This window comes from Mustela nivalis (assembly GCF_964662115.1).
Source record: "Mustela nivalis genome assembly, chromosome: 7".
Lineage (NCBI taxonomy): Eukaryota > Metazoa > Chordata > Mammalia > Carnivora > Mustelidae > Mustela > Mustela nivalis.
Window position 1 is genome coordinate 144716778 of NC_139026.1, and position 13213 is coordinate 144729990.

Here is a 13213-nt window from a genome sequence, read left to right on the forward strand (position 1 = left end):
TTTGGAGTACTTTGAGGAACTTTAGGTGTTAAACTCTTTAAATGTTTGGTAGAATTCCCCTGAGAAGCCATCTGGTACCTTGACTTTTCTTTGTTGAGAATACAAAAAAGGTCACCTGAATGTGTGGATATTTTGTTTTATGATGGATTTGTATGATGCTTGCTCCTTTGTTTCTCATTTGTTTGCATTTGCTTCAGGGCATCTGTAGTCTGCTATGCCCTCATAGACTGTCAAGAATGTGGTAGAACCTAGTAAGCTTTACCGTGGGGGTTGGACTGTCGTATTTATGAAGAGCCTCTCTGTCGTGCTGTGTGCCAGTAGGGACATGGGGCATAGGTTTGGCGCTTGACCTGCCATTGCTCTGTTACTCCAAGTCACTTGGTATAAAGTTTATACTGTAGTCCGCTGTTCCTTCCTTCCTGTAGTATTAAAAACAGATGAGTAGTGTGTGTGTGTGTGTTGAAATGAATGAGAGAAGCACATTAAATCCTCTAACATTTTTATAGTAGGTGGACATCTAATTCATCCTCATTTTTTAAAAATGATGAATGCAGAATTTCAAAATCTTTAAGAAGTTAATACTCTGAAGATTAAAGATTACATTGCTTTATTGTTGTTTTTGCCTTAGAATAAAGTCAGAGATTTATAATGTTAAAACACGTACAAAGAAAATGTTGAATGTCGGTATGTTTCGAGTTTAGACGCAGTGGCCAGGGTGCCCCGTGCCTTCTGTGCTTTCTCCAGAACCGCGTTTGAGGGCTGCTTTGTTATCACTGCCCCAAACAGGCAGGCACCTCTTGCCGCAGAGCACCACGCTGCAGACTGGTCAGCACGCTGGGCTCCAGTGACACCGTATTTCAACTTGGCCTTTGTTTCTGTGTCTGTTGCAGAACAACCCGCACAAGCTGACTTTGTCAATGACGCCCGATGACAAGTACCCTGAGAAACAAGCACAGATGGAGACAGAAAAACTCAAGGAAAAGGTCGACTCTCTTTCCCCGAAAGACAAGCAGCAGATCTATGAAAAAGGTCAGATGTTTGATTTTGTTTTAACTCCCTCGCCTTCTCCCGAGCCCAGTGAACTTTGTAAAATGAATGGATAGTTGGAAGCAAGTATCATTTCAACTAACAAGTATTTCTTAGGCACCACCAAAGGTCAGTGTTGGATGGGATGGCTTCATCCCCAGTAGGACTGCCCTTACTCTCAGGAGACTGACCCTAAGTTCAGTAGGAAAGGCAGGAGTCATAGGGAAGAAGCACACTGATCCCCCCTGTCGGCCCCGTCCCGGTCCCTGGTTCTGGTCACCTGGTCAGGCATGGTCTCTGGCAGATGGCGCTGCTTCCGATCTGTCGTCCGGCCAGCAGTAGCCTGCTGCTGCGCCGCGGGGCCTGCGCGCCCGCCTCACGGCACCTCCCCATGGAGGCATTCTCTCACCTCCCATCACCATAACAAGGGAGTTTTTTTTAAGATTTTATTTGAGAGATTGAGAGAACACAAGCTGCGGGAGAGGCAGGGGAAAAGCAGGCTCCCCTCTGAGCAGGGAGCCTGACTCGGGGCTCAGTCCCTGGACCCTGGGATCATGGCCTGAGCCAAAGGCAGACGAGTACTGGACTGAACACCCCAGGCGTCCTACAACAAGAGATTCTGCGAGCGAGACAGACCTCGTTCAACGTAACTTTATGACAGTTTATTGTTGTCAATGTTCTGTGTTATCATTAGTTGTTCTCTTCCTGTGCAGAATTTATAAGTTGAGCTTGATTATAAGTAAGTACGTATAGGGTTAGGTACTATCCATGGTTTCAGGCGTTCTCTGGGGTGTGGGGAACTCGCTCCCCACAAGTAAGGGGGGACTACTGTAGCTTTATTTATAAAATAAATAAGTTTATTTATTTTACAAATTGTATAAGTACTTGCTGTTTGCCAGGGGCTGTAATAAGCCACTAAAATATATGTTATGTTCGATCTGTCATTAATTGCCAAGTGAGCACTGCATACAGTGTGATTTTGCATTCAGAAGAGGCAGATCTTGGTGAAGGGTGAAGGCCTTGTGCTGGTCATGAGGCCCTGCTTGGGTCCCGGGGGTGCAGGCGCAGGTGAAGACCGAGTCCGTTATGTAATTCCTCACTGTCTAAACTCACACCGACTATTAGGCCCAGTGGTCTATTCCAGAGGATGTACCCAAGAGAAACAAAAGTGCATGTCCACACACACTTGCAAGAACCCACATTTCCATCAACATGGTATATCCGTACTGTGAACTACTACCCAGCCACAGAGAGGAGCAAAATACCGATGCTCTCACATTGGTGAATCTCAGAAGCACTGTGCTAAGTGAAATGAGCACAAAAATACCTGCTCTGTGAGTCCATTTTTATGCAACTGTAGAAATGGTAAAACTATACTAACAGAAGGCAAGTGAGGGCAGGGGATTGCCTGCAGGGAGCCAGGAGGGAACCTTCTGGAGGACGGAAATGCTCTGTGTCACTATGTGGTGATTACATTACTTTTTGCATTTGTCGGAACTCATTGAGTTATATCCTTAGAATGATGGATTTTGTCATATGTAAATTCTGTATTAACAAAATGTACCAAAAGAGGTATACAAGACACCCAGCACCTGCCCCCCCAGAGCGGGAGCTGGCTGGAGCTACATGAAGAATTTGTCAGGCGATAAAGTTGGCTTTTTTTTTCTTTTTCTTTTTAAAGATTTTATTAATTTTTTGAGAGAGAGCATGAGAGAGAAGAAGGTCAGAGGGAGAAGCAGACTCCCCATGGAGCCGGGAACCCGATGCGGGACTCAGTTGAGGACTCCGAGATTATGACCTGAGCTGAGGGCAGTTGCTTAACCAACTGTGCCCCCAGGCGTCCTAGAGTTGGCTTTAGATAGGAAGTAAGTAATGCTAAGTTTCAGCTGATTTCATGTAGTTGAGGCAGAGTTAATTCCAGCGTGTAACCTCTTACTCTCTGTCTCCTAGTTCCTGTCTGCATACAGCTGTTGTAAGCTCTTCCTGCTTTCAGTAGCTCATCATGAGTAATGTGATCACGGAAGGATCACTTCTGTTGCGAGGGTGCCGGTTGGCAAGTCCCATCTTCCCTTTTTATTTTTTTATTTTTTTAAAAGATTTTATTTATTTATTTGACAGAGAGATCACAAGTAGGCAGAGAGGCAGGCAAGAGAGAGGAGGAAGCAGGTTCCTTGCTGACAGAGAGCCCGATGCGGGGCTCGATCCCAGGATCCTGAGATCATGGCCTGAGCCGAAGGCAGAGGCTTTAACCCACTGAGCCACCCAGGCACCCCATCCATCTTCCTTTTTTAAACTGAGATACTGATTGCTTGCCAAAAGGCCAAGATCAACTGTAGTGCCTATTCTGTTGTGTTTAACATCTGACGCGCTCTCTCAGAGCACGGTCCCCGAGCGGACTGAAGTCGGCAGGTAGAGGTATCAGTGATGCACTATGTGAGCTTCAGGTGTGTAGCACCACGAGTGGACAGTTTGCGCTGAGTGCAGTGATCACAACGGACCACGCTGACCTCTGTCACCAGCCACAGTTTATTTTTCTTGTGCTGGAACCCATGAGATCTACTCTCTCATGTGCAGCGCGGCACTATCCCCCCGAGTCACCCATGTCATGCTTTGCGTCCCGTGACGTCCGTAAGTTTGTACCTTTTGACGCCTTCACCCATTCCTCCCACCGCAGCCACCAGCCTCTGGCGCGCGCCGATCAGCTGTTCATGTCTGTGAGCCTGGTGTTTGGTTTTTTGGGTGCCACATATGCATGAGATCGTATGATGTTTGTCTTTCTCCATCTGACTCATTGCACTTGGCTTAATGCCCTCTGTATTGCCATAAATGGCAAGATTTCATTCCTTTTCTGTGGCTGAATAATAACCCGTTGTGTGTGTACCAAGTCTTTGACCGTCAGTGGACACGTAGGGTGTTCCCGCGTTTTGGCTTCTGTGGGCAACTCCGTAATGAACATGGAGACACAGACACCTTTGCAAGTTAGAGTTTTATTTTCTTTGAATAAATACCCAGGGGCAGAATTGCTGGGTCATGTAGTAGTTCTGTGTGTGAGTGTTATTGGAGGAGCCTCCTTACAGTTTCCCAGAGCAGCTGCACCAGAGCAGCCTTCCCACCAGAGTGCACGAGGTTCCCTGTTCTCTGCATCCTTCAACACTATTTCTTGTCTTTTTGACTGACGCGGTTCCGATGGGTGTGACGTGACATCTCATCATGGTTTTGATTTGCATTTCCCTCTCGATGAGTGACGTGGGGCACTTTTTCATATTCCTATTGGCCCTCTGCATGTCTTCTCTAGGAAAATGACTATTCACGTCCTATGCCCATTTTTAATCAGAGTATTTGGGCTTTTTCTTGGTGTTTAGTTATTATATAGGTCCGTTTGTATCTTCAGATATCAGCCGCTTATCAGCTGTGGCCTGCCAGGACCTTCTCCCATTCTGTAGATCGCCTTTCATTTTGTTGATGGCTCCCTTTGCTGTGCAGAAGCTTTTAGTTTGATGTAGTCCTGTGTGTTTTCCATTTCTGATAAAGCCCTTTATAGCACAGAATGTAATTCTAGGCCTAAGCAACAGATTGTACATTCCTGGGTTGTCAGATTCTTGGCCTGGCCAGGAAGGTGTGTGTGGTTCTAAGAAAACCCATGTGCTCTGGTCCACACTCACATGTGAGTGGATGGAGGCCCGTGTTACATAAACGTGTGTTTATTTTGCAGATCACCCCAGAGTTCCCTTAGGTAGGAGACAGTGCTGGCGCATTTCAGGGGTATTTCAGGTCAGTCTCGGTTGTGGACTTCTGGGAGCAGTCTGCGATCTGTAGCTAGCCACCAGTGAAAGCAGTGGCAATTGGAAGTCAATTTACGAAGAACTTTAAACAAGCCTCCAGTTGGGGTTATTGCTGTGTAACTGGCCCGGTGCTGTTGCAAAGGGTGATAGCCCCTGCCACTGGGAGCTTGTTACCTGGCGGAGGAGAAGGTGCTAGAGATTGCCCCGCTGCCCCGGGGTATAGGGAGAGGAGCGGCAGGGGTCAAGGTCGGGGGACTGCATGGAGGGGGTGGACCCTGGAGCTGCTCTTGGAACTGGATGCGGGCAGAGGCAGGGGGCAGGCTTCTCAGATCCCGCACACAGACCCAGAGGGCAGCCAATCGTTGAGGGCGGGCCCGGGAAATCTCTGGAAATTCGCAGAGAGCCCACTCCTTGTGCCTCCCAGAACTAGTGTTGTGGGCCAGCGCCCCGCCGAGCGGGTGCGGAGGGAAGATGGCCAGCAGCAGTCCCTGTGCCGGTGCAGGGCGGCCCTGAAGCTTCCCCAAGGGGACAGGTGCTGGGGACCTCAGGGAGGAGGGCGGTGAGTCCAGCCCAGCTCCTCAGACTGCCATGGGGAATGAAGCTGCCACCCGTTTGTTTGAGGGAACTCTCGGCTGGCGTCATCCCTCGGCCACCGTTCAGTGCTGTCGTTGGGCACAAGGGCTGAACATTTGGGGTTCCCTCCCTGATGGGCTGGGTGCTTCTGTGACTCCAGGAAGGCGGCGTCTCTTCCCTCTTCTTACCAGATGGGTGAGGGCCCCGGCCCAGAAAAGCTGTGCTTGAGCATTTCTAGGATTTGGGAAATTTACATGATGACACAAGCATGGAGCTGAGCTTAGTGCGGATGAAGTAAGAATGGAGAAGTGTGAAAATCACTAACCTTCAGTCCATGTTGTGTTGAAAACCCTGAAAACAGTGGACTCAGTATAAAGTGCGGGGCGAAGGGGAAACTACGTGAGCCAGCTACCCCCCTCCAACCTAGCAAAGTAGTTCTTTCATGGCGTGAAGAGGAGAGAGCAGGCTTCCAGGCTCCGGAAGGGCTTGCTGGGGACAGCGGGGCTGTGAAACCACGGTGGGCGCGCCTGGGCTGGCCGCCCACGCTGGTCCCCTGGCGCTGTTGCGAGCAGGTTCAGTGGCAGAGGCGCACCTCTCCGCGGCTGGGGTGTCCTCACGCTCACCACCCGACTTGTCTCTAGGCTTAGAGTTACAGACCCAGCAGAGCCAGCCGCAGGACGCCTCCTGTTTGCCAGCCCTGAAGGTGTCGGACATCGAGCCCACCATACCGCTCACGGAGCTGGAGGTGGCCCTGGCAGGTGTGTCTGCAGGAGAGGGCGCCGCGTGGGAGTGTTTTCTGGGAAGTGTCTCGCCGCCCTCTTCGTGGGCTCACTACCCCCATGGTGTGTGGGTGGGTTTCCCATGCTGGGACCAAGGACTTCCCTGCCCAGAGACCTCGGTGCTTCCTTGGCGGGGGCGCTCCCAGGACACTGTGGTGCCCTGCTCCCAAGGTCGCGGGAGGATCCGGCTCCGGTGGGGGCTCATCTGAGTGCAGCCGCCGGGCAAGCCGTGCCCGGGGGTCCAGACCACCCGCCACACTCCGGGGCCGTCTCGCTTCCCCTTTCCCAGGCTCCTTCGTTCACCAGGGCCGGTGCATGGGGGCACAACGCACGGATGAGGTCTTCGTCTCTGGACGAGGCTTCTGGGAAAAGTAGGCTTAGCGTCCAGCTTGTGTTTTAGTCTCCCCCAGCCTTGGTTTAACAGTGAGGTTCGTTGAGTGTTGACAAAGAGAGCGAGTGAGGGTGAGTGACAGGTTGTGAGTCTGTGCCCGCTCCCTCTGCGCTGGTGCTGGAAGGACCGGAGCGCGCAGCATGTGCCCCCGAGGGACTTGGGATCCTGGACGATCATGAGATCTGAGGTGGGGGGGGGGGTTGAGATGGGTGAGAGGGGAGTGTGGGGTGTTGCGGGTGGGAGCTCTCAGTCCCGTGACAGCATGGAGGGCTGCATGGAGGAGGTGTAGAGATGGGGAGAGGCGGGTTCTGCCAGCTCAAGCACCAGGGCGGCCTCAGAGCCCAGAGAATGCTGCTGCTGTTCCCGCCCTCCTGAAGGCATGGGTTATTTTAGCACTGAAGGTTGTTTCAGTGTTTACCATTGACGGGTAGTCTTTGCTGATGTAATGTTTAAACACTCTTGAAAAGCAGCAGCATTTTAAAAGCCCTAAACGAAAAGAGCTGCCTTGTGCTTCCGCAGCCGGCCAGACCCCTGTGCAGATCTGCGCGCAGCCCACCAACGGCCTGGTGTACTTCCGGGCATTCGCCAGCCTCCACACCCTCCCCGAGGAGCTCAGGCCCTACGTCCCGCTCTTCTGCAGGGTGCTCACCAAGTAAGTAAGACGCAGGGCGCCTGGGGGCTCAGTGGGTTAAAGCCTCTGCCTTCGGCTCAGGTCATGATCTCGGGGTCCTGGGATCGAGCCCCGCATCGGGCTCTCTGCTCAGCGGGGAGCCTGCTTCCCTCTCTCTCTGCCTGCCTCTCTGCCTACTTGGGATCTCTGTCTGTCAAATAAATAAATAAAATCTTTTGGAAAAAAAAAAAGACACGTATTTTGGGATCAGGGCATCTTTGCATATTTTGGCCCTGCGTTTTTCTGTATATATAGTTGTTTTAGTGCATCAACAATCATTTTTTAGCATATCATTTTAATTTTAAAAACCCATCGTGGTGTTATTTAAGTGTATAAGTAAAATTTGTAAGCTATTTGTTGAGAATTTTTCCTATAAAAGCCATATTTTCATTTTAAAATGTAGGACTTAAAGCCTAGAGTATAAGGTGATACAGATACAACTATCTCAGCATCTTAGTTTCTTATAAAATTGTGACAATGCTGGTTTCTCATCAGAAAATATAAGTAATTGACTCTGACACGTAGGCATCTTGAGAGGCCGTGTCGTGTGCCCTGCTCTGAGCTAACTGAAACCCCACTTTACTCCTGCAAATCTGGTGTCCAGGTCGATGTGAGAACACGGCTGCAGCTCGCCGTTCCTCTGCTGAGGGTCGGTGGCCGAGGGGGCCGGGCTGAGTGGCAGGCAGAGCGCTGAGGTTTCCCTTTCCGTGTGCTGGGACGGTGAATGGGATGGCGAGGGGGCGGTGAGGGGGAGGAGCCTCTTAGGGAGTGGGCCGGCCGCCCCCAGGCCACGCCCATAGCCGTCCCAGTGAGGAGCCGGAGGATGGGTCCTGCACATGCTGGCAGGCGTCAGGGGAGGACCGCTTGGACCTTCTCCACGTTCTCTGCCCTCGGGGCTCCCCTTGCCGGCCCTTCTGCCGCACAGCCGTTTCAGGGCGACCTCAAGAGCATTGCTGTGACCTGAGTTACACTGGGAACAGGATGTGTCTTGGAAAAGCATCACCCCCCTGAGATGACTTCTGCTTTTCGTAAAAGCTCTAAAAGATCTCCTTTGGGAGCGTGAATGTTTGGGCAGACGCCCTCCGTGCCAGGACCTTTTAGAGCAGAGGCAAGCCCAGGGTACTCGGAGGCCCGGCAGCCTTGGGCCCGCAGGAGCCCAGCGTGCTGTTCTGTCGTTCGCGCCGGGCCGCGGCCGCCTCTGCGCGCGCAGCCAGGGCGCCGCTCGGTGACCTCCCCAACGTGTCGGCGTCTGCCTGGGGCGTTGCACGGCCGCGCTCCGTAGTGTCGTTGGTGGGGGTGGAGGCTGCGGCAGCTCACGGTGACCAGGGACGCGCCAAGATCACGCCGGCAGTTGGGGAAACCTCCTTTGCTGTTGACAGGCTGGGCTGCGGCCTCCTGGGCTACAGGGAGCTGGCGCAGCTGATGGAGCTGAAGACGGGGGGCATGGCCGCGTCTCCCCACGTGCTGCCCGACGAGACGCACCTGGACACCTACGAGCAGGTAGTGCGGTGCTTCCGCATCCCAGGCGCTCCGGAGCGCGTCTCCGCCCCTTTTCCCTCTGAAATAATTTTTTCTTTTGCTTCTTTCATGACTCAGGGTGTGCTTTTCTCATCTTTCTGCCTCGAGAGGAACCTGCCCGACATGATGCATCTCTGGAGCGAAATATTCAGCAGGTGACCGCTCGCGGAGCCCTCCTCCGGGGGCTGGGTCCCAGGGCGCGCCTGAGAGCGGCTGGTTTCTGAGCTTGGTTTTGGTTGTGACCCCTGAGCGTCTCTACATTATCTGACGACTTGGGTCTCATTCTCCCGAGGACTGAAAAGGGCGTGGGTGCGTCTCCAGAACTGAGGACGGTTTTCTTTTCCCACAGCCCGTGCTTTGAGGAAGAGGAGCACTTCAGGGTGCTGGTGAAGATGTCCGCTCAGGAGCTCGCCGACGGGGTTCCCGACTCGGGCCATCTCTACGCGTCCCTTAGGGCGAGCAGGGCCCTGACGCCCGTGGGGGACCTGCAGGAGACCTTCAGTGGGATGGATCAGGTGACAAGCTGCGTCTTCCAGAGTTGGTGACAGACTCTATCTCAGAAAAGCTAACCCGGACCCCACTGATGGGGAAAGAGTCTCTCCCACCCTCCCAGCCCACCGGTCCCTGGCCAGGCAGCCGCATCCCACACCCCACCTGAACGGATTCCCGAGTCCGGGCTGTCTGGTTCCCAGACCGGGAAAGCGCGCCTGTGGTCACCCTCTGCCTGCAGGTCCGTCTCTAGATCTCGGTTTCTCTGGCTCAGGTGAGGCTGATGAAGAGGATCGCGGAAATGTCAGACGTCAGACCGGTGCTGAGAAAGCTCCCACAGATCCAGGAACACGTGCTGCACGGCGACAGCATGAGGTACCCGCCCGCCACATGCCCGGGCTGTTTCCGCACACGCATCAGCTCGTTCTTCCCGTGTCCCTAGGTGTGGCTTCTACGGTCTTCTCACTTGAAGCTGTAGTTGCACACACTTTAGTTCACGGAGAGCATTGGGGGCAGGTCATAGAATTCATTCTAGTCCTCAGATGTTCTTGTCATCAAGAAGTCCTTTCTTTTTTTTTTCCAGCAGTCATTTTTTATGGGAAAAAAAGTTTAATAAACATGGAAGGTGGGAAAGCAAGCAAGCTAATTTAATCCTAGACCTGCTAAGTTGATTTCTTACCCATGTCCAGTTATGTTGGTTCCAGAAGTAAATTGCAAGACAGGTCAGGTTAGCTTGCTTAAGAACAGAGTGAAAATGCAGTTTCTCATGAGAACAGTTCCGTGAGGATAAGGGGAGGACATCTGACACCATCAGCGCGAACGGAACGGTCAGCGACGGACGGCGCATTCTCGGGTCTCACCAATAAGGACACAGGTTTAGATTACCTGTAGTGCCTTGTCCAGACCCCCACCATCTTCCTGGGCTGGTTCTCAGGAATCCGCGACCCTCTGGGATGGCAGCATTGGCTTTCGCTGCTGGGCCACCACCCGCTCTGCACCATGGTGTCCTGGGCAACGAAACCACTCGGACCCTCTGTCTCCTTCTCCATAAAACACTGTTGTATAGACTTATGCGAGGAATAAATGAGCTTCTAAAGCAGTTGGTGTAGTGCCTGGAATGTAGTTTGCATTGATACGATGGTACTTGCTATTAATTAGACGAAATTCAGGAGTGAGGGCAGTGTCAGAAAAAGAGACACCACGCCGTCAGCAGTCTGCACCGTCAAGTAGCTTGCACGTGACGGCGGCGTTTGTGACTGTGGCAGGCAGAGGACTTACGTACAGGCGTGTTCTGGAGAGCACAGAATTCTTTGGCAACTTAAACTCCACTTGAACGACCAGTTCACATCTTCAAATCGTTGATATGTCTTCTAGACGATAATGTAGGTTTTTCTGCCTTCAGATAACACAAGTCGCAGGCACGGTTGTCAGATTGTGCTCTGTGTTTCCATGGGGCCGAGCGTCAGAAGTGCGCTCCGGGCATCCCGACGGTCGGGCCCTGGCTCCGGCCCGGACCCACGGGCAAAGCCTTTTTGGTAACTTGGAAGTGCTGTGGAGACGGCTGTATGGTTTGCTACCGTTTGTTTTTAATTCTTTTGAACATGATTTGATTCAAAATGGGTGTAGTAGTCCCTTCTTTGTATTATTCATGCAGAATATCAAGTTAGTAAAACTTTGATTTCTCTAAGGGTTTCCTCCACATTTGTGGTGTTTTGCACAGGTGCTCTGTGAACGCTACGCCTCAGCAGATGCCTCTGGCAGAAAAAGCCGTAGAAAAGTTCATTAGAAACCTCGGTCGGAGTAAACCGGAACGGAAGCCGGTGTGCCCGTACGTGGTTGAGGTGAGGGCCGCGGGCATGGGTCCCTGTGGGTCCAGTACCCCCGATGCCCGCATGGCACGTGAGGAACCAGAGCCGGGCCGGGGGCAGTAGCTTTTGCCTAGTGTTAGTTCAGCCGGGTCAGAAATGAATCCACCCCCTTCCATCCTGCTTCCCTTGTCGGCGCTGCAACCTCGGCACTGAACGCTCTCCTGCCGGGAGGAAAGGCCGGATCGAGGTCCGCTGTGCTAGCATGAGAACAGGCCGAAACTGGCCCAGGAAAGCCGGGACCCGAACGCCCCAGCGCACGGCCGTTCTCTAGGTCGCACCTAGTATGGGCTGCCTGGTTCCATGACCGTACAGAGCGGGTTTCATGGAGCTTACCAGAACGGGCCAGAACATTCTCGTGGAGAAGGTGGGCAGTCCAGAGATGGGGCAGAGAGACCGTTCCTGCTCTCTTCTCCGTGACGTTCACGTGCCTGTGACCCTGCCCAGGCCTGTCTTCCCAGTGAGCAGAGCCCCTGGCAAGGTGGCCTGCTGCTGCTTCTCCCTGACCGTCTGGAAATTGCACAGAAATCCCACTTGTTTCAAACAGGGCTGCTGGGAACACGTAAGCGTGTATGCCCCAGCACTTGTATTTGGCCACGAGTTTTCTAGACCATTCCTTAGCTGTATAAGGTGTATTTTGGATTTTTCTCATGTTGGAAACGTTTTATTTTCAGAAACCTGCACCCAGCGGATCCAGTGGGAGCGCCCACGTTAGCGGCCCCCAGGTCATAAGGAAGCTGATCACAGTGAGTAGACACTGCCCCTGTCCCCTTAGGAAGAGCAGCTTGCCATCTTTGCCCTGTCTGGGATGGGGTGGCCGGTGTCATGGGGGCCTCTTCCCCACAGGGGTGCAGCAGGCCCTTGTGTCGCCTGTGTCACCCTCGCGCTGTCCGCCTTCACTCAGGCACGGCAGGCTGCAGCGCCGGCAGGGCCACCGTCGGCGGGGCCTCCTGTGCCCTTCTCCCTGCTTGGCTTTAATGGTGACGGGCTTGGGTTTGGCTCATCAGACAATGTTGATTTAACATATTTCTGAGGAAGAAAGCAAAGGTGAGGTCAGTCACTTATGGATGGAAACCACGTAGGAGGAAATGTTTCTCATTGAGGAACTACATTTCGAAGCCCTGAGTTAGGGTTTGAATGTTTTTTGGTAAAGCAGCCGCTTGTGTGGACCGACCTGGCCGGCATGATTGCCAGTGCCTTGCCCGCAGCCGTGAGCTCGTGGCAGGGGGTGGCGGGGGGAGACAGCACGGCCGGCCTGTCCTCCGCAGGCTCCCACCTTCAAGCCGTGCCAGACGAAGACGCACTTCCTGCTCCCGTTCCCAGTGAACTACGTGGGCGAATGCATCAGGACTGCCCCCTACGCAGACCCAGACCACGCCAGGTACAGGGCCAGGGGAGGGCAGAGGTCGCTGGTGCGCACACAGGGCCCCGGCACATAAGGCGGGTGCTGGGTTCGAGGGGAAGTGCGTGTCCATGAGGGAATAGAATCATGGGATGGCGTCCAGCTGGGCGGCCGGTTTGTTTCCGTGTTTCTGGGAAACACACGTGTTCTCTACGCTGAGCCCCACAGACCGGAGATATGTACTGTATTAAACAGACTTAAAGCACAAACAGGTTATGAGAAGTACCCTGGGTAGTATCGGTTTCTTTCCCCCCTTTCTTTGTATTTTATAATTTTCCAGCAATGACCTTATATGTTCCTTGTGTAGTACAGCATGTTCACAGCTGGGGCGGGTAAGCCTCCCAGGCCCTGCTGGCGAGGGGGAGCCTGTCTGCACAGGTCTGGCACCGTGAACCCATGCTATGAGCGGCTCCCCCTCCCCCATCTTCTGGGGGGGGGGGGGGGGACACCTGTTTGCTTCTCTAGTTGGCGTCTGGACTTAGACCAGTCAGTGGGGGCCAGTAGGACCCCGCTTCCTGTCCTGTGAAGGTTTTTGGCAGAACATTCCGTTTCTCTTCCGGGGCATCTGCTGTAACTGTACTTCCGTTGTGAGTGTCGGACTCGGCTCGGTCTGTTGCAGTGTGCTCTCAGGAAGGGCACCTATGGAAATCCGTTCGAGAGCTTCCTGGGTTTAGAGAGACGCACGCACACCAGCGGGGAACTTGGAGAAGGGACGGTT

General features: G+C 53.2%; 1 protein-coding gene across 3 annotated transcripts in view; it reads left to right on the forward strand.

Moving 5' to 3' along the window:
- The window catches only part of PITRM1 (pitrilysin metallopeptidase 1), a 42207-nt gene that overhangs the window by 26698 nt on the left and 2296 nt on the right, over positions 1 to 13213 (forward strand). For all 3 annotated transcript variants that reach the window (XM_082741083.1, XM_082741084.1, XM_082741085.1), the window contains 10 exons: positions 891 to 1029; positions 6023 to 6139; positions 7071 to 7203; positions 8601 to 8721; positions 8818 to 8894; positions 9089 to 9254; positions 9503 to 9603; positions 10949 to 11069; positions 11768 to 11839; positions 12362 to 12474. In XM_082741083.1, the coding sequence (XP_082597209.1) occupies positions 891 to 1029; positions 6023 to 6139; positions 7071 to 7203; positions 8601 to 8721; positions 8818 to 8894; positions 9089 to 9254; positions 9503 to 9603; positions 10949 to 11069; positions 11768 to 11839; positions 12362 to 12474 (1160 nt within the window). The remainder of the gene's footprint in view (positions 1 to 890; positions 1030 to 6022; positions 6140 to 7070; positions 7204 to 8600; positions 8722 to 8817; positions 8895 to 9088; positions 9255 to 9502; positions 9604 to 10948; positions 11070 to 11767; positions 11840 to 12361; positions 12475 to 13213) is intronic.